The sequence below is a fragment of the Lipotes vexillifer genome, unplaced genomic scaffold (assembly GCF_000442215.2).
Source record: "Lipotes vexillifer unplaced genomic scaffold, Lipotes_vexillifer_v1.1 scaffold824, whole genome shotgun sequence".
Lineage (NCBI taxonomy): Eukaryota > Metazoa > Chordata > Mammalia > Artiodactyla > Lipotidae > Lipotes > Lipotes vexillifer.
In genome coordinates, this window is record NW_006772197.1 from 277154 (window position 1) to 299004 (window position 21851).

At 39.1% G+C, this 21851-nt stretch overlaps 1 protein-coding gene across 1 annotated transcript in view; it reads left to right on the forward strand.

The window, feature by feature from the left end:
- PRCP (prolylcarboxypeptidase) overlaps positions 1–21541 on the forward strand; it is a 70929-nt gene extending 49388 nt beyond the window's left edge. Inside the window, exons 7-9 of the mRNA XM_007447361.1 lie at positions 10384–10548; positions 11493–11680; positions 20794–21541. Of these exons, the coding sequence (XP_007447423.1) occupies positions 10384–10548; positions 11493–11680; positions 20794–21010 (570 nt within the window). The 3' untranslated portion in view covers positions 21011–21541. The remainder of the gene's footprint in view (positions 1–10383; positions 10549–11492; positions 11681–20793) is intronic.
- The last annotated feature ends 310 nt before the right edge of the window (positions 21542–21851 follow it).

The following is a 21851-nucleotide window of genomic DNA, read 5'->3' on the forward strand; positions in this document are numbered from 1 at the left end:
TAGGGAAAGCACCCGACCTCAAGGAATAGTCAATAGTTTTACTAGCAGACTCAGCCCCAGCTGCCCCCTTATCAGTAGATTTATAGTCTAAGTAGGAATGCTGTGCCTTTTGTAGAAATTGTTTAGAAGACACTGTTTGCTAGTGTCTACAAAATAAATGGAAAGTGTAGTACAGGGGCTACCTCAGTGCTGAGTATTTCGGATGGAAGTGGTTGGCAGAGAATCTTTCCTTGTCTGATTAGATCACAGTCCCTAAGTAAATAATCAACAGACCAAGTGCTTGCCCTCATCAGATGGGTAGTACCTGCAAATTATCAGGCGTAAGCTGAAGTATTATATGAGGTTGAACCAAAAATGCCAATATTTGTGTTTGACTTATAAACATGGCAATTTCATATGGTTCGGCTTAACATTTACGTATTTTGTGTATCCTATAGATCTTTAATAAAAGTATATGAATATATCCTGTTGAATTACTAGTCTTTAAATAAGCATGGGAATAGTGCTGAGGTTTTGCTAGTATAATTTAAGTATTTTGGGGAAAACTTTATTTACTCTTGGCTACTAAAATTCTTAATGGAATACAGTCTTCCCTCAGTATCCATAGTATCCTCAGGGGATTGGTTCCAGGAGCCCCTGTGTATACCAGAATCCATGGAAGCTCAAGTCCCTTATGTAAAAGGGTGTAGTATAGTCAGTTGGCCTCTGTATCCATGGGTTTCCCATCCGTGAATTTAATCAACCTCAGGTGGAAATGTCCATCCATGGATGCCAAACTTGTGGATATGGAGGGCTGACTATATATTTATTGAAAAAAATCCGTGTATAAATGGACCCACCCAGTTCAAACCTGTGTTTTTCAAGGGTCAACTGTACATAGAGAAATGTAGAGAGTGTGTCTTTTATCTAGAGGATGATGCTTAGACTCACAGAATCTTTATGTTAGAGAGGAAATTTAGAAACACCTAAAATAACAAAATTCTCTTATTTTAAATATTTGTAAACAAATTTTAAGTGATATTTTTCAGGCCTACTCTCTATCATACTGGTAGAATTATCAACTGGTACTTCCTTCCTATAAGGCAGTTTGACATGATGTAGCAAAGGCCTTAAAAATGTTTATTTCCTTCAAACCAGTAATTCCTCTAAGAATTTATCTCAGGAAAACAAGGGTAGATAGGTAGATAGATAGATAGATAGATAGATAGATAGATAGATTTAGCCTCAAGGATATTTATTGTAGCCTCACTTGCAATAGTAAAAGATTGGGGATGATTCAAATGACCAATTATAGAGTTTCTTCAACTATTCCTCAACTCCCCATCCTGATTGCTCCCCTCTGAATTTCCTCATGTTGGTCAGTGTCCTTATTAGAGTGTGGTGCTCAGAATTGGACACAGTACTCCAAGGGTGCTCTGAGCTCACAGAGGACAGTGGGCCCAGGATTGCCCTTAATTTGGACATGGAATTTCTATCAGCAGAGGCCAAGTTTCTGACCAGGATGTTCTCTCTATGTAAGTGGGGCTGCCAAAACCCAAGTATTGTCAGCTGGTGCCAGTCCCCAGCCATGCTTGTGTCTCTTAGGGAGTGACAGTAACTGCTGTTTGCAGAGATGGCTATTCATAGGGACTCCTTTTCTTTGCCTGACAGAGGCCCAGTGTTCTAGCTCTGAGAGGGGATCTGATGCCAGCATGTGAGTCACACTCACTTGTTACTGTTCTCTTCGAGAGTATTAGGCCACTTGTTGCTGCATATCAGCACTCCCTTCTCCCCCTGCCCAGCTTGCACTGTCACCCAGCTTCATCTACCATGCTGTGCTTGAACATAATGCTCTTCTCTGCATTGCATGGGTCTACTCCGTAGTTTTGTGCTGCATTTTGAAAGAGCAGACACCCAGTGGGGGTGTCCACATGCAGGAAAGAATGCTGATCAACTGTTGGCATTAGATAGTTTAATAAATTCTATGATTGGTTCTTGATTTCCATATATTCTAGAGTATTTCTAATTGGCATATTTCTCAGGAACATTTTCTGAGAAAAGGGCTATGCAATTAGGTATTTTTGACTTACCATGAATAATTGAGAGTTGTCAGAATAGTAAAACAATCTTTTGCCTTTTTTCTTCAACATGCATTTCCTTATTGCTTTAGGCTTGATAGGTTTTTGCAGCTTTCAGTTTAGTTCAGTTCTCTTTCTTTCTTTTTTTTACATATAAATTAGTTAACTTATTTTTAGCTGTGTTGGGTCTTCGTTGTTGCACGTGGGCTTTCTCTGGTTGCGGCAAGCGGGGGCTACTCTTTGTTGTGGTGTGCGAGTTTCTCATTGCAGTGGCATCTCTTGCTGCGGAGCACAGGCTCTAGGTGCATGGGCTTCAGTAGTTTTCACACACGGGCTTAGTTGCTCTGCGGCATGTGGGATCTTCCCAGACCAGGGATCAAACCCACGTCCCCTGCATTGGCAGGCAGATTCTTAAGCACTGCACCACCAGGGAAGTCCCAGCATGGCTTTTTAAATTTAAAAAAAAAAAAATTTTTTTTTTTTGGATTCTACATATAAGAGAGATAGATCATATAGTATTTGCCTTTCTCTGTCTGACTGATTTCACTTAGCATAATGCCCTTAAAGTCTACCCATGTTGTCACAAATGGCAAGATTTCATTCTTTTTTTTATGGCTTAATAATATTCCATCGTATACATGTACCATATCTCCTTTATTCATTCATCCATTGATGAACATTTAGGTTGTTTCCATATCTTGGCCATTGTAAATAATGCTGCAATGAACATGGAGATGCATATATCTTGTCGGATTAGTGTTTTTGTTTTCCTTGGGTAAATACCCAGAAGTGGAATTGCCGGATTATGTGGCATTTCTAGTTTTAAGTTTTTGAGGAAACCTCCATACTGTTTTCAAAGTGGTGTACCAATTTACATTCCTACCAGCAGTGCATAGCGTTCCCTTTTCTCCACATCCTTGCTAACACTTGTCATTTTTATAATAGCCATTCTAATAGATGTGAGGTGATATCTCATTGTACTCTTGATTTGCATTTTCCTTTTGATTAATGATGTAGAGCATCTTTTCATATACCTGTTGGCCATCTGTATGTCTTCTTTGGAAAACTGTCTATTCGGATCTTCTGCCCATTTTTAATAGGATTTTTTGTTGTTGTTGTTGAGTTGTATGAGTTCTTTATATATTTCGGATGTTAGCCCTTTATCAGATATATGATTTGCAGATATTTTCTCCCATTCAGTAGGTTGCCTTTTCATTTGTTGATGGTTTCCTTTGCTATGCAGGAGGCTTTAAGTTTGATGAAATCCCACTTGTTTATTTTTGCTTTTGTTGCTTCAGGAGTTGTGGCTCACAGGCTCTGGAGCGCAGGCTCAGTAGTTGTGGCACACAGGCTTAGTTGGTCCGCGGCATGTGGGGTCTTCCTGGACCAGGGCTGGAACCTGTGTTCCCTGCATTGGCAGGCGGATTCTTAACCACTGTGCCACCAGGGAAGCCCCCCATTGTATATTCTTGACTTGTTTGTCATAAGTTAATTGACCATATATGCATGGGTTTATTTCTGGTCTCTCTATTCTGTTTCATTGATCTATGTGTCTGTTTTTATGCCAGTACCATATTGGTTTTGTTTTGTTTTTTGTTTTTTTGCGGTACGCTGGGCTCTCACTGTTGTGGCCTCTCCCGTTGTGCAGCACAGGCTCCGGACGGGCAGGCTCAGTGGCCATGGCTCACGGGCCCAGCCATTCCGTGGCATGTGGGATCGTCCCAGACCGGGGCAGGAACCCGTGTCCCCTGCATCAGCAGGTGGACTCTCAACCACTGCACCACCAGGGAAGCCCCATATTGTTTTAATTAATACAGGTTTGTAATACAGTTTGAAATCAGAGAGTGTGATGCCTTTACCATTGTTCTTTCTCAAGATTGCTTTGGCCATTTGGGGTCTTTTATGGTTCCACACAAATTTTAGAATTTTTAATTTTATTTCTGTGAAAAATCTCATTGGAATTTTGATAAGGATAGCATTGAATCTGTATATTGCTTTGTGTATGGATATTTTAACAATATTAATTCTTCCAATCCATGAGCATGAAATATATTTTCATTTATTTGAGTCTTCTTCAATTTTTTCATTAATGTCTTGTTTTGTTTTTTTTTTTGTGGTACGCGGGCCTATCACTGTTGTGGCCTCTCCCGTTGTGGAGCACAGGCTCTGGACGCGCAGGCTCAGCTCAGCGGCCTCACGGGCCCAGCCACTCCGCGGCATGTGGGATCTTCCTGGACGGGGGCACGAACTCGTGTCCCCTGCATCGGCAGGCGGACTCTCAACCACTGCGCCACGAGGGAAGCCCAATGTCTTGTATTTTGTAATATGTAGGTCTTTCATGTCTAAAATACCTCCTCCCAGGTATTTTATTCTTTTTTGTTTGTTTGTTTTTTGTTTTTTTGGCGGTATGCGGGCCTCTCACTGCTGTGGCCTCTCCCACTGCAGAGCACAGGCTCTGGACACGCAGGCTCAGCGGCCATGGCTCATGGGCCCAGCCACTCCGCGGCACGTGGGATCCTCCCGGACCGGGGCATGAACCTGTGTCCCCTGCATCGGCAGGCAGACTCCCAACCACTGCGCCACCAGGGAAGCCCTATTTTATTCTTTTTGATGTAATTGTAAATGGGATTGTTTTCTTAATTTCTCTTTCTGATAGTTCACTATTAATATATAGAAACACAGAAGATTTTTGTATGTTGGTTTTGTTTCTTGCAAGTTTACTGAATTCATTGATTTTTCTTAATAAATTCATTAATTTTTCTAACAGTTTTTTTTTGGCCACACCACACAGCGTGTGGGATCTTAATTCCCTGACCAGGGATTGAACCCATGCCTCCTGCAGTGCAAGTGTGGAGTCCTAACCACTGGACTGCCAGGAGATTTCCTCTAACAGTTTTTTGATGGAGCCTTTATGGTGTTTTATATATAATATCATGTCATCTGCAAATAGAGGTAATTTTACTTATTCCTTTCAGATTTAGATGCCTTTTATTTCTTTTTCTTACCTAATTGCTCTGGCTAGGACTTCCAATAGTATGTTGAATAAAAGTGGTGAGAGTGGGCATCCTTGTCTTGTTCCTGATCTTAGAGTAAAAGCTTTCAGCTTTTCACTGTGAGTATGATGTTTGCTCTGGGCTTGTCATATACAACCTTTATTATGTTGAAGTATGTCCGCTCTATACCCAGTTTGTTGAGAGTTTTAATTTTTAATCATAAATAGATGTTGAATTTTGTCAAATACTTCTTTTGCATCTATTAAGATGATCAGTTAATTTTTATCCTTTATTTTGTTAATATGGTGGTTCACATTGACTGATTTATTGATGTTGAACCATCCTTGCTTCCCTGGATAAATCCTACTTGATCACCGTGTATGATCCTTTTAGTGTATCATTGAATTCAGTTTGCTAATATTTTGTTGAGGATTTTTGCATCTATGGTCATCAGGGATATTGGCCTGTAATTTTCTTTTCTTGTGGAATTCTTATGTAGTTTTGGTATCAGGGTAATTCTGGCCTTGTAAAATGAACTTGGAAGTGTTCCCTCCTTTTCTGTTTTTTTGGAAGAGTTTAGGAAGGATTGATATTAATTCTTCCTTGAATGTTGGTAGAATTCACCTGTGAAACCATCTGGTCCTAGACTCTTGTTTTTTTGAAGGCTTTTGTTTACTGATTCAATCTCCTTACTAGTACTCAGCCTGTTCGGATTTTCTGTTTCATCATGATTCAGTCTTTTTTTTTGGCTGTACTGCACGGCATGTGAGATCTTAATTCCCCAACCAGGGACTGAACCTGTATCCTCTGCAGTGGAAGTGTGGAGTCTTAACCCCTGTACTGTCAGGGAAGTCCCCCATGATTCAGTAATGATAGGCTGCATGTTTCTAGGAATTTATGCATTTCTTCTAGGTTGTTGAACTTGATGACATATAATTGTTTATAGTACTCTGTTACGATCCTTTGTATTTCTTTGGTATCAGAAATACACAGGATCTGTAGTATCTGTAGTATCTCCTCTTTCATTTCTGATTTTATTTATTTGAGTTGTCTCTCTTTTTTTCTTGGTCACTCTGGCTAAAGATTTGCTAATTTTATTTTCCAAAATCCAGGTCTTAGTTTTATTAATTTTTTTTCTATTGCCATGCTCCAAACTGCAGTGTTTCCTGGAGGGGAGCTTTACATGTGTCTGGTGCCCTGGCTTTTATGTCTGGCACCCCAGTTTTTGTGGCTCCCACCCAGGGGACACCCCTTGATCACCTGGCTCTGGTGGCTGGGGGGGTGGGTCTTACACTCCTGAGTCCCATGGGACTGTGCTATTGGAGATATGGTTCTTGTCAGGCTGTCACCCTCAGGGCACTGCATAGACAGCAGACTGAGGTACATCCCCTAGTCTTTTTGTGAAGGAGACTTCTTTGCTTGTTTGGAGCTTCTGCCTGAGGGGCAGGCTTCAGGTTTAACACATATTTAGTGGCCTGCAAAGCTGCTCTTAAGGAATGTAGGCCATGTATGCCATCTTGGTGCTTTCCCTCTGCCTTGCTTCAGCTTGCTGATAGCACCTAGAAAAGAGCTTATACACTCATCTGGAGCCCTGTTTTTTGCGACTGCCCAGTGGGCACTTCCAGATCACCTGACTCTGGTGGCCAACAGGGCTTATGCTTGCAGTCCCACAGCACTGTATATATTTGCATACTTTTAAAAGCTAGTGCTTGAGGGTCTGGCTTCTAGTCATCCTGAATGAAAGGGCTAAGATCCTCCCTTTTGGGATGCTGACAGGTTTTGGCATTTCCTCAACTACTTGGAGTTATTAAAAATATAATAGGCTGCTTGGATAAGCACAAAGGTTTGAAAGACACCCAAGAGCTAAGGCAGGGTTGAACAACAAGGTTCATCTCTTACATGAGGCCACTCCTTCATGACTGGGAGAGGTGGTTGTTTCTATTATATAGAAACTAACACAGAGAGTCAAACAAAATGAAGAAATAGAGGAATATGTTCCCAATGAAAGAACAAGATAAAACCTCAGAAAAAAATCCTAATGAGAGAGATATTAATTTACCTGATAAAGAGTTCAAAGTAATGGTCATAAAGATGCTCACTGAACTGGGGAGCAAGAATGGATGAACACAGAATTTCAGCAAAGAGATGGAAACTCTAAAAAAAAGTACCACATAGAAGTCACAAAGCTGAAGAATACAATAACTGAAAAAAATTACACTGGAGGCGTTCAACAGCAGATTAGATGAAACAGAAGACAGGATCAGTCAACACAAAGACAGGGCAGTAGGACTTACCCAGTCAGAGCAGCAGAATGAAAAGAAGTGAAAATAGCTTAAAGGACTTATAGACTAACATTTACATCAGGTGGTCTAACATTCACATCATAGGGTTCCCAGAAGGAGAAGAGAGAGAGAAAGGGGCAGAAATCTTATTTGAAGAAATAATAGGTGAAAGCTTCCCTAATCTTCCAGATCCAGGAATCCCAGAGAGTTCCAAATAAGAGGAATCCAACCAGACCCATACCAAGATACATTATAATTAAAATGTCAAAAGTTAAGTACAAGGAGAAAATATTAAAAAACAACAAGAAAAAGCAATTTGTTACAGGCAAGGGAGCTCCCATAAGACTATGAGCAGATTTTTTAGCAGAAACTTTGCAGGCCAGAAGGGAAAGACACAGTATATAAGGTGCTGAAAGAAAAAAACCTTTCAACTAAGAATACTCTACCTGGCAGTTATCATTCAGAAGTGAAGGAGAGATAGAGTTTACTAGACAAGCAAAAGCTAAAGGAGTTCATCACCATTAAACCAGCCTTATAAGAAATGTTAAAAGGTACTTCTTTAAACTGAAAAGAAAGAGCACTAAGTAGTAACAAGAACTCATATGAAAGAATAAATCTCACTGGAAAGGCAAATATATAGTAAAGGTAATGGATTAATTACTTACAAAGCTAGTATGAAGGCCAAAAAAATCAAAGGTAGTAAAAATAACTATGATTACAGTAACTTGTTAAGGATATACAAGAGAAAAAGATGAAGAATGTGACTTCAGAATTATAAAATGGGGGAGTAATAATGTTGAGCTTTTCAGTGGGATCAAACTTAAGTTGTTATCAACTTAAAATAGACTTTTATTGATATAAATTGTTATATGTAAGTCTCATGGTAACCACAAAACAAAAACTTATAGTAAATATACAAAAGATAAAGAGAGAGGAATATAAACATATCACTAAAGAAAGTCATCAAGCCACAGAGGAAGAGAGCAAGAGAAAAAGAAAGAAAGGAGCTAGAGGAGCTACATAAACAACCAGAAAGCAATGGACAAAATGGCAATAAGCACATATATATTAATAATTACTTTAAATGTAAATGGACCGAATTCTCTAATCAACAGACACAGAGTGGTTGAATGAATAAAAAGCCAAGACCCATCAATATGTTGCCTATAAGAGACTCACTTTAGATGTAAGGACACAGACAGACTGAAAGTGAAGGGATGGAAAATGATATTCCATGCAAATGGAAACCAAAAGAAAGCTGGGGTAGCTATACTTATATTAGACAAAATAGACTTTAAAATAAAGAGTATAATGATATACAAAGAAGTGTGTTACATAATGATAAGGGAGTCAATTCAACAAGAGTATATAACATTTGTAAATATTTTTGTGCCCAACATAGGAGAACCTAAATATGTAAAGCAGATATTAACAGACCTAAAGGGAGAAATAGACAGCAGTACATGAACAGTAGGGGACTTTAATACCCCACTAACATCAATAGATAGATTATCCAGGCAGAAAATCAATAAGGAAACATTGGTTTTAAACAGCACATTAGACTAGATGGACTTAACAGATATTTATAGAACATTCTATCTCAAAGCAACAGAATATACATTCTTCTCAAGTACACATAGAACATTTTCTAAGATAGATCAAATGTTAGGCCACAGACAAGTCTTAGTAAATGTAAGAGGACTGAAATCATATGAAGCATCATTTCCAACCACAGTGGTATGAATCTAGAAATAAATTACACAAAGAAAACTGGAAAATTCACAAATATTTGGAGATAAAGCAACATGCTATTGAACAACCAATGGGTCAAAGAAGAAATTAAAAGAGAAATTTAAAAAATACCTTGAGACAAATGAAAATGGAAATGTAACATACCAAAATTTATGGGGTGCAGCAAAAGCACTTCTGGGAGGGAAGTTCATAGTGATAAATGCTTACCTCAAGAAACAAGAAAAGTCTCTAATAAACAATCTAAATTTACACCTCAAGGAACTAGAAAAAGAACAAGTGAAGCTCCAAGTCAGTAGAAGGAAAGAAATAAAGATTAGAGCAGAAATAAATGAAATATAGACTGTATACTTCAGCTTTAACATCACTATCTAGAGTTCAATATTTGTTTATAATTTTTTTGAGGTAAAATTTACATACAAATTGTGTGTTGTTTGTTGTATAATCCAGACCCTTATGAAGATAAGAAATATTTTCATAACCTTGAAATTTCCCCATGTCCCTGACTAGTCAGTCCTGCCTTCGCTCCCAATCCCAAGTATTACCTGTGACTTTTAGCTCTGATTATAGTCGAGTGTTAGGAGTATTTTGAACTGGGGAGCTGCCTGATATGCTTCTTATAATGTTACAGATGTAGGAGCTTGGTGTAGTTTTTCCAAAAGAAATTTCATAAATTTTGCATTTTCATAAAAATATAGTCATTCATTCAGCAAACATTTAGCTGCCAGATGCCTTGCTAAGTGCCAAGGGAGACATTCTGGAATCAAATGAGTGCGGTATCAGCTCTGATAGAAATAAGCACAGGATGAGGAGGCACAAAGGAGGGAGTGATTTAGTTCTCCCTGACTTGAGGGTATAGGCAACAACGGCCTCATAGAGGAGGTGACACTTGAGCTGCGTTGAAGAAGATGAGTTGGTGTTTGCCAGGCAATAGTGGAGTGGGAAAAGGGCATTTCAGTGTGAGCGAAGGCAGTGAGGAGGGAAAGAAGTTGGTGTGGTGGGAATGGTTTTGCTAGGCTGGAGCAAAGGCTGCAGAAGATAAACCTAGAGTGGTAAGTGGGGAGGACTTTGCATACCATGCAAATGACTTTGGTTTATTTGTATAGTTTGGGGAGTAATTTGAAAGGTTTATTCATTTATGAAGGTGGTTATATGCGATAGATAGAAATTGTCAGGCAATGCCGTTAGATGCTTAAGATTGTTTTATGATCAAATCAAACTCATATTTCTTCTTTGTTTCATTAAACTGTAATTTTATATTTATATTCGACTCTTCTCCCTTTTATCTCTCTAAAATGACAGGTAGTGTGCCAGTATTTGAAAAATCCCAATGTATCTGATACATGGCTGCTGCAGAATATTTTCCAAGCTCTGAATGTATATTACAATTATTCGGGCCAGGCGAGATGCCTGAATATATCAGAGACAGCAACCAGCAGTCTGGGAGCCCTGGGTTGGAGCTATCAGGTAAGTGTGTATATTTCCCCAAGTGGAACTTACTTTTCACTGATATGGTTGTGCTATAACAGAGAATTTGCAAGATTTTATCACCTGGATCCAAATCTGAGTTCTATTACCTTATACTTTGAGACTATGGATAAGTTTCCTCATTCATACATTCATTAAATACCAATTTCATTTTTTTTTTATTTTACTGAAGTAAAGTTGATTTACAATGTTGTGTTAATTTCTGCTGTACAGCAAATTGACTCAGTTATACATATATATATTCTTTTTCATATTCTTTCCCATTATGGTTTGTTACAGGATATTGAATATAGTTCCCTGTGCTATAGAGTAGGACCTCGTTGTTTATCTGTCTTACATATACTATATATACTAGTTCAGTTTGGTATTTAATCATCACAGAATATATTCTGAGTACTTACCACAAGTCAGGCACTTTTCTAGACTCCAGAGACACAAAGGTAAATGAGATACGATCTAATCATCAAATATAGCTTGGTGGAAATGATAGGTAACTAAACTAATGTTACAATAGATCTTAGTAAGTCCTATAAAGGTAGCATTTTATGGACACAGAAAAGAAGGGGGAGTCTAACTTGATTCTGTCTGAGCCTCCATTCATTCCTTCATCTGTACAATGAGACTAGTAATAATAATAGTAATACTTTCCTCCAGAGTTGTTTTGAGGATTAAATATGATAATAGATGTGAAATGAAGCAGTTTGCAAAGAAGGAATGTATAGCCCCAACTTCTGTGACTTCTCAGCTGAGCCTTTCCAGGAATAATGAGAGGTGGTATGGTATAAAGAACAGGGGCTCTGAAGCCAGACTCCCTGAGTTCAAACCCTGGCTCTACTGCTTACAAGCTGTATGACCTTGGTCAATTTCTTTAACATTTTATGCCTCATCTTCTCACTGGAATCTCTCCTGGTTTGCTTTTTCAGACCTGCACAGAAATGGTCATGCCCTTCTGTTCTAATGGTATTGATGACATGTTCGAACCTCACTCGTGGAACTTTAAGGAATTTTCTGATGACTGTTTTAAACAGTGGGGTGTGAAACCAAGGCCCTCTTGGATCCCTACTATGTATGGAGGCAAAAACATCAGTTCGCACACGAACATCATTTTCAGGTGAATTTTTGCTGATCCAAAGAAAACTTTGGTTGATGGAGACATTTTTAGAATAGCTGAGAAAAGAGAACCAGGAAAATGCTGCACAGTTACAACGATATAGAATACAGCAGTGGTATCCATCATGTTTTTCTACTCCTTGAAAGACAGAGGATGCTGAGAGGTGATATGAGTTTTTGCTCTATTATCAGTATGCTTAAAGGCTTAAAAACAACAGCAACAAAGTTAAAATATTAAAAAAATACTCTCCAACACAAAGTGAAGCATCATCTGTTGTTCTCAATTTGTGTTACTATTGTTATCAATGATAATAAAAAATTTTAATATATATTTAACAAACACTTTTGAAGTGCCCACTCTGTTCTGTCCCAGGCACTGTATGAGGCACTTTAAATAAATTAATTCAATTCTCACAACAACGCTTGGAAGCAGTTTTTATAGTCCCTTTTTTACTGAGGAGAAAAGTGAAGGTCACGGTGAGCAGTCACTTGCCAAAACTCATCCAGCTTTGTTTTAGTTACCAAGTGATAAAGTCAGTTTTCAACCTTGGCATGTCTGACTACAAAACCTGTGTTTGTTCTTCTGTTACACTGCTGCACTAGTAGTGTCATATTTGGTATTGGTTCACGTTGGAGTTAATTGAGTAGACTTTATGTGTCTGATTGCGACTTCAAAATTTCCATGTTTTGGCTTGAATATTAGGTTGTTAGTTATTAAAATAGCAACCATTTAATTAAAAATTTCCCCAAATCTATATGGCGATAGTAGAGAGATACCTATACATATCCCTTAACCTGGACCTATTTAAATTGTAAATGTCATTCTTTTACAGACTCTTTTAAACAGTCACATTTGACCTTCTAGACATGGCCAATAGCTTTTAGGAGTGAGGAATGCTGTTTTGACTGAAGGATCACTCTCTGGGTTTAGGCCAGTGGCACTGCCCATTTTGCAAAAGAGCCTCTGTCTTATTGGGTTCATGCTATTTTCTCACTCAGTAGGGTACCTGCCCCCTCTATATGGAAAACTTAAAGATTCTTTTTTATTTCCTGAAATTGTTTTCCTTGTCCTCAATAGGAGTCTGCAAAACTATACTTTTCATCTCAACCTTATGAAGTGACAGTTGAGCAAATAAGTATATTTAAGGTATTTAAGGAAACTGACAAGTTAGGATGTTTGAAATCAGGAAAACATGAAAGGACTGAGAGGACTGAAAAAGGCTTACGTATAAGCCTTGGGTGTCCAAGGTCATCTTTGTTGCCTCGGAGGAGGAAGTACTTTGTCATGTTCTTGTTTTTCTTTAGGACCTTACCTCCATGTAGTATTTATATGGATTTGTCTAGCATGCTGATGCTGTAAGCTCAAAGCTGAAGTTCAAGTTGAATTGTAAAGTGGTCTTTAAATCCTTGTATAAAGGTTTTAATATCTGAGTTTTCGTCAAACACATTATCCTTTTTTATTGGATTCAACCATTACAGATGAATATTTTAGTGATCCATTTGTCCTTTTATACTGTTTTCCTCAGGGTATCAAAATAACAGTCGTCGTCATCATTATCATCGGGGGAAAGGATAGATTTTGTGAAATAAAGGTTGAGGAGTAGAACTGAAGCCAGTAGGTGGAAATTATGGCTCAGTGTTAAAAACTTCTAGCTCAGTTTAAGAAAGGACTTCCTAACAGAGTTGTGCAAAGGCAGAATGAGCTGTCTTAAATTACTTAAGCTCTTTGACCCTCAGTTTTCTCTTCTGTAAAATCACCCACAGAGTTGTTGTGATGCTTAAAAAAATTTAACCTAGTGAAGTACTTGGCCCAGACCTAGCAAATATATATGCTCAAAAAATGTACGTTGAATGAATAAATGGAAGTATACTCTCATCCTGTACTTTACCTTCTAGCCAACAGGGGACTATCTGTTCCTGAATGTCCTTTCCTTTCTCTTTTTTCTTTTTCCTAAGGCTCGGGCATCCTCCAAGAAACCTTCCCTGACACCTCCAGGGAGGTTAGGTTTCCCCCACACACTTAGCTCCGCTAAGGCCTGTGACTATCCCTTAGTGCCCTGTGTGGAAATTATCTGTTTGTGTTTCTATCTTGCCCCATGAGACTGTAAACTTCTCAAAGACAGAGACTTTGTCTTAATCATCTCTGTGCCTTTAGCACCTGCTACAGTGACTGGCACATAGTGAATGCCTAATATGTTTGATAAGGATGAGGAGTGATATAAAGCTCAGAAAGGCTTCAGAGGCATGTGAAAGTTTAAAGGCAGAACTATATGAAAATGCTGGTTTATCTTTGTGCAGTGGCAAGACTACTTTTAAAAAGAAATCTTTTCCCATATGCTTCTAGGTGTGAAGAATTCAATGTAAAACTTAAGTTATTTAAAAATTCAAAATTCTACTGCTTTTCTGAAGAAAGCATATTCTGAAAGTAAAAGAGCAGCTTTAGGTGGGTCTGTTCTGTCTACTTAGTGGCTATCAGCTAGAAAACATTACTGGTTGATGAGTAAGAAAATGTCCAAGGAACCATGTGGAAAGTGTATTTTATGTTCATGCTTCTCTCAAGTCACCTCACACAAATCCAACTGTGACTGCTTTTCTGGTTAGAAAATTCAGTCTGTTTTTAATGGTTGGATTAGAGATTTGCCAGTTAAGAGCTTGGGCTTTGAAGTCAGGGAGACCTGGGTGCCATTCTGCTTCTACCCTGAATTAGCTGCGTGGCCTCAGGCAAATTGCCAATTTTTATGAGTTAGAAATAATGATTACCTGCCAGAGTTACTTCGAGGAGTAGATAGATTATCACAGAAGTGAGCACTGTGAGGGCAGAGGTTTTGTCTGTTCATGGTTAAGTCACTTGTACCCAGTCAGTACCTGACACATAGTAGGCACTCAGTAAATGTGTTGAATGAATGAGGATTTAATAGTAGCTATTAATAGTTCCATTTCAGCAATTTTCTTATTCCACAGTGGTTTTGTTGGAAGGATTTATTTTTTCCCCAACTCCAGTTGGTAAGAAATTATCTTACAAATGGTCATTTTCAGTTATTTAAATATAAATTCAAAAAGGAGTCTCTGAGAAGCTGGTTACTTTAACATCATTTCTCAGGCAAATTAATTGTTGCCAGCAATTAAGTGAGGCTCACTGTTGGGAATTGTATCCAGGCATCTAGATTCTCTCATGAAAGCCAGTATTTTTTTTTCCTGTAAATTTCCCAGTGACTGGTTTAGCTTTCACATGTCTAGAACCAAGAAATTCAAGTCCATGTGCATCTTAGGTCTCTCAGCAACTCCAAACACTGTTGCTAAGCCACTAGGCTGATTCAGATGACCTTTTAAATCAAATGCAGTTTGCTTATTATGTGGCTGTTGGGATAGCTTTTTTGTTTTGCAAATAATGGAGAGTTTCCTATCTGGGGTTGGTTCTGTCAAATTGTAATAATGATAAAGGCCATTTGTTCACTTAAGAGAATCCAACCCCTTGTGTAGTTTACTTTAAAAATTTATCTCATAGTTGAAAACTAAGGCTCCTGTTTTGCATGTGAGTTTTTCCTCTTGTTTTTAACAACCCCCCCCCGCAAAAAGTACATTTTTGGAGTGATTTTTTCCCCCCAGGAATGATGTTGTTAAGTTGCAATTGAATTAATTTTTTTAAGAAGAAAAATGTGGTTAAAAGTGTGGTGAGGGTAGGACAGGGGTTTTAAACTTATATTTCAAATACACATGTACTTAACGTACCTAAATGCTTATTTCTTTTTTAATTTGTACATTTACCTAGAAAATTGATTGCATTAGTTTTCTGACCAAATTTCTGTGAGAAATGCTATTGCATCCCTTTTCATTATTCATTTACCTCTCAGAAGTATTAACACTTCTTATGCTTATGGAATATGATAATAACTATAATAATGCTGCACATTCATGTGTTTTATAGTTTATACCTTATTTCCACATATATTATTCAACTTGGGCCTCACAATATCTCTGTGAGTGAGGGGCATTATCTTTAAAAAAATTTTTTTTTGGTAATACACATGAGAATTGAGGTTCAGAGGGGTCAGGTGACTTACCCAAAGTCATGTGGCTTACTAGGGTATAAAACTTAGGTCTGCTGACTTAGTTCATTGTTTCTTGCCAGTATTACACATAGCTGAAGGTCAGTCTCTATATATTTATATGAATCACTTAGGTGAACTCTGCTTTCCCATGTAAAAAGTACTGAAGTTATTTACATGTTCCTAAACTTGCATGCGTGTATTTATAGATTTTTGTGTAGGGCATCTGATGTAAGGCCACAAATAACTACATACATTCTTTTTTCATTCATTCGATAAATATTTGTATGGCTCCTACTGTGTGCCAGGTGTTGAAGATACAGTAATAAAACAGACAGAAAGCCCTGCCCTTGGGGAGTTCTAGTTTGAGAGATGGATAATGAACAAGATAGCACTTATAAGCATGTTAGAAGGAGATAAATGCTAAGGGAAAAAAAATAAATAAGGGGAAGAGGGTTATGAAATGTTGGTGGTGGGGGGAGAAGTTAGAAGTTTTAGATGAGGTGACTAAGGAAGACCTCACCAAGGGGTGACTTTTGGTTTTGTTTTTGTTTTTTTTTGTGGTATGCGGGCTCTCACTGCCGTGGCCTCTCCCGTTGCGGAGCACAGGCTCCGGACGCGCAGGCCCAGCGGCCATGGCTCATGGCTCCGCGGCATGTGGGATCCTCCCGGACCGGGGCACGAACCCGTGTCCCCTGCATCGGCAGGCGGACTCCCAACCACCGCGCCACCAGGGAAGCCCAGGGGTGACTTTTGAATAGTGATGTGGAGGAAGGCGCTAGCTAGCCACGAGTTCGGTGGGCTAAGGATACTCCAAGCAGAGAGGTAAGCAGAGGCAAAGGCCTTGAGAGGTAAATGTCCCAGCATGTTCTCCTCCAGGTACAGTGAGAAGGTCAGTGTGGCTGGAGTGGAGTTAAGGAGGGAGAGGGTAGCAGGAGATGAAATCAGAGAGGCAGCAAGGGCCCAGATCATTTAGAGACTTGTAGGTCCTGCATGTTTGGTTTTTACTCTGAAGGAAATGGGAAAACTTGGAGTGTTTTAAGCAGAGGAGTGACAGAATCTGATTCAGATTTTAACAGCATCAAATTGGCTGCTGTATTGATATTAGATTGCAGGGAGACAAGAGTAGAAGCAGGAAGATCAGTTAAAAGGCTCTTCAGCTGGGTTTCCCTGGTGGCGCAGTGGTTGAGAGTCCACCTGCTGATGCAGGGGACATGGGTTTGTGCCCCGGTCTGGGAAGATCCCACATGCCGTGGAGTGAGTAGGCCTGTGAGCCATGGCCGCTGAGCCTGCGCATTCGGAGCCTGTGCTCCGCAAAGGGAGAGGCCACAACAGTGAGAGGCCCGCGTACGGCAAAAAAAAAAAAAAAAAAGGCTCTTCAGGCTAGAGATAACAGTGACTTAGACCAGAGCAGTGGCAGTGGGGTGGTGAGAAGAGTTCAAATTCTGAGTATATTTGAATTTATAGCTGACAGGATTTATCAACAGATTAGTTATGAAAGAGAGATTAAAAGGTAACAAGTTTTTGGCCCAGCAACTGGAAAGATAAGGTTGCCATTGACAGAGATTGGGAAGATAGTGGCAGGGCTGGTTGGGAGTTGGAGAGTATAAAGAGCTCTGTTTTGGACCTGAAAGCTTGAGATGTCTCGTTAGACTGCCATGTAAAAATGTTAAGTATATAATTGAATATTGGTCCTGAAGTTTAGGGGAAAGGTCCTGGCTAAAGATATTATTTGATAGTCATTTGTGTATAGATTGTACTTATAGATGATAGGGTTTTTCTTAAATGATTATGCAAATTATGGAAATAATTTCATATGTCTGATAATATGACCTTGAAGATTTGTTATTTTAGGCATTGTAACAATATCAGCAAAATAGAATGTACATTAAACAAATGTCAGAACATGCATTAAAATGTTCTGTAAGTGATTTCAAGTGATTTATAGATAAACATACCAAGAGGTGCTGTACAGGGAAAAGTGACCTAATACCTACCATGGGCCAGGTATTTAAATCCAGCTGTTTCAGCCCCTGTTATATCCTGAGGAATCTAATCTTCCATGAGATTAGGAACATGAGAGGCAGACCTGGGACTGGAACCCAGGTGTGTCTGATCCCGAAGTTTGTGCTCTTCTTAACTCTGCACCACACAAGCCAAGATGGTATGTGCTGTTGATTTCCAACAGCAATCATGTGTCCATGAAATGCAATGTGTAGTATAAAATGAGCATTGGACTAGGCTTACAAGACCTGAGTTTGTATCTCAGAGGCTTGATTTGAGCTAAAGACCTGAGTTTGTATCTCAGAGGCTTGATTTGAGTAAGCCTTCTAACTTCACTAGGCATTAGTTTTCTCATCTCTAAGAGTTGTAATTAAACCTACCTCACATGGTTGATATAATGTGAGGTCAAATATGAAAGGCTTTGTAAACTTTAAACCAGTCAGAAATTGACAAACTGATCTTAAAATTCATCTAAAAATGCAAGGGACCCAGAATAGCTAAATCAATCTTGAAAAGGAAGAACAAATTTGAAGAACTCATACTTCCTGATTTCAAACTTTGTATAAAGCTACCGTAATCAATACAGTGTGATACTGGCATAAACATAGACATATAGATCAGTGGAAGAGAATTGACAGTCTAGAAGTCAGCCCTTATCTGTGTGGTTAATTGATTTTTGACAAGAATGCTAAGACAATTCATTGAGGAAGGAATAGTTTTTTTTTAAGAAATGATGCTGGGGCTTCCCTGATGGCGCAGTGGTTGAGAGTCCGCCTGCCGATGCAGAGGACACGGGTTCGTGCCCCGGTCCGGGAAGATCCCACATGCCGCGGAGTGGCTGGGCGCGGGAGCCATGGCCGCTGAGCCTGCGCATCTGGAGCCTGTGCTCCGCAACGGGAGAGGCCACAGCAGTGAGAGGCCTGCATACCGGTCTAGAAGTCAGCCCTTATCTGTGTGGTTAATTGATTTTTGACAAGAATGCTAAGACAATTCATTGAGGAAGGAATAGTTTTTTTTTAAGAAATGATGCTGGGGCTTCCCTGATGGCGCAGTGGTTGAGAGTCCGCCTGCCGATGCAGAGGACACGGGTTCGTGCCCCGGTCCGGGAAGATCCCACATGCCGTGGAGCGGCTGGGCGCGGGAGCCATGGCCGCTGAGCCTGCGCATCTGGAGCCTGTGCTCCGCAACGGGAGAGGCCACAGCAGTGAGAGGCCTGCATACCGCAAAAAAAAAAAAAAGAAAAGAAAAAAGAAATGATGCTGGGAAAACTATTCACAGGCAAAAGAATAAAGCTGGATCCCTATTTCATACTATACAAAAAAATTAACTCAAGATGGATCAAATGATTTGATAATTCAATTTAAAATTGAGCAAGGATCTGAGTAGACATTTTTTTCAAAAAAGATATACAAATGGCCAATTAGCACATGAAAAAAATTCTCAATACCATCAGTCATTTGGGAAATGCAAATCAAGACCACAGTGAGATTCCATTTCACACCCACATAGGATGACTATAATCAAAAAGACACATAATAAATGTTGGTGAGGATACAGAGAATTTAGAACCCTCAGATGTTATTTGTGGGAGTATAAAATAGCGCACTCACTTTGGGAAACAGTTTGGCAGTTCATCAAAAGGTTAAGTCATTATATATCCCAGAAATTCCATTCCTAGTTATATACCCAAAAGAAATGAAAATATTCATCCATGTAAAAACTTGTACACAAATGTTCATAGGAGTAATATTCATAATAGCCAAAAAGTGGAAACAACACAAATGTGCATCTGATGAATGGATAAATAAATGTGGCATATCCATATACAATAGAATGTTTTTGGCAATAAAAAGGAAAAATGTACTGATACATGCTACAACATGGATGAAATGAAAATATGTCAAAGTGAAAGAAGCCAATCACAGAAAGCACCCATTATATAATTCCATTTATATGAGATGTCCAGAATAGGCAAATCTATAGAGATAGAAAGTAGATTAGTGGTTGCCTGGGGCTGAGAGTGAGGGGAAGTAGTAGAGGGGAATGGGGATTTGACTGCCAGTGAGTATAGGCTTCTCTTGGGGGTGAAGAAAATGTTCTAAAATTGATCGTGATGATGGTTGCACATCTCTGAATACATTAAAAACCATTGAATTTTTACGATATAAGTGTCCCTTTTGTGGGAGATGAATTATAGCTCGACAAAGCTGTTAACAAATATTATTAGGGATGCTGTCTGTGTTTGTATTGGCTTTTTTTTTTAGCTAAACTAAATATCCTGTTTCAATAACTGGTCCTGTTTACATCATTCTGAAATGTGTTGTGTGAACCAGCCAGGACTAATAACCTAATAGCATTTCCTTAATTTTAAAGCTAATGTAAAATGAGTATCTTGAGTAATGCCCAAAAGTTCTGATTCTAGATTCAGAGCAGTTTTTTCAGTCCTACCACCCTATTTCCCAAAGTACTATACTAAGAGGGACTTTTTTTTTTTTTAATGGTTTGTTTTTTTAAAGAGCCAAGAGATAATTAACATTTTTAAATATGGAAATTTTTCTTTATCACTTTGGTATTTGGGTCTTAGGAAAGAAGGAGACTGGCTTTAATTGAAGGACTCCTATGTGCCTGACACTTATTAAACATATCCACATGTAGCGTCTGATTTAACCCTTGAAGCAACCTTATGAGGTAGGCCTTGTTAACTCTACTTTACAGATAAGGAGACTGAGTCAGGTAACTTGTGTAAGGTCATACAGCTTCTGAGTGATGAAGCCAGGATCGGAATTCAGTCTTCTAAATTCCAAGTCACAGTACAATCTAGGTTGATTCATGGGGCATCACCTTCAGTCTTCTCTGGTCCTATTTCTGTACCTGCTTGCAGAAATATTGTCAAACTCCAGGATAAAGCACCTTTCTATATGACAGATTAAATCCTCAGATCAAATCCCCCAGGTTATAAGCTTATAATTTTAGGTATTATGCATAGAGTAGGTTTCTCCTATCTTATATTTGTGTAGATATAAAAAACTAATAATCTTTTTTTTTTTTTCTTTCCCTCACTTAGCAATGGTGAAATAGACCCGTGGTCAGGAGGTGGAGTAACTAAGGATATTACAGACACCTTACTTGCAATCGTCATCCCAGAGGGAGCGCATCATCTAGATCTCCGAGCCAACAATGCCTTTGATCCTGTCACTGTGCTATTAGCCCGCTCCTTGGAAGTGAGACACATGAAGCAGTGGATCAAAGATTTCTATGCAAGTCTGAGAAAGATGCACTGAGTAACGTTCGATCATTTTCAGTTTCTTCTTTTAAGTTCATTCCACCCACACTTCCATTCGCTTTGGTTTTCTGTACATAATTACTTTCCCTTGTTTATTAGATTTGGTGTGGTGAAGGTTGAGATAGAAGAGAACGTGATGGTGGTGATAGCAGCCATCCAATGACCTGAATCCTTGCCATCTTTGTGCCACCTCCAGGAAGAATCTCTTCATGACAGCTTTCCCACACCATCAGTGGCCTTGATAACTAGAGCAGAGTATTGACTGCCTTTCACAAGACAGGGAGTCACTTCCTTGGTTTCTCTGAAAGCAGGGATTTATTGGTTTTGAAGTTGAAGTCTCTTTGGCCCATTTGTCACTAGCCCCTCCTCTACTTTCCCAAAAGGAAAAGCAGAAGATGGATAAAAATGATGTAATTGCAGCTGGTAGGAAGGATATCCAGTGCCAAATCAGGAAATGGGAACCATTTCTTTTGTGCTTGATTTAATGACTTTGAACTGTGCTGTAAATAAAGAATAGGGCTGGACCTTATACCTGTGTGTTGCTTCTGAAGCTCACTCCAGCTGTTGGGAATGCTGTGTGCACTGGGCTTGGCTGTTTTTGTAAAGTCCTTTAATTTTCTCTCTTCTATTTGGCAGCTTTTCTTAGTTCTGGGATATTTGCCACCATGGTACTGCCAGTAAGAAATCTGGCCTTTTTCTGCTCCATTTCTCTTTGTTTCTGAGGTCAGTTTTGTGGTAGTTTGGTCAGGTTTTGCCAGTTTAGGAAAATGACTCTGTTTTCCTTTTCTTTTTACATCTGAGCAGGTTATATTCTTGGTTACTGATGATACTTCAGTAAG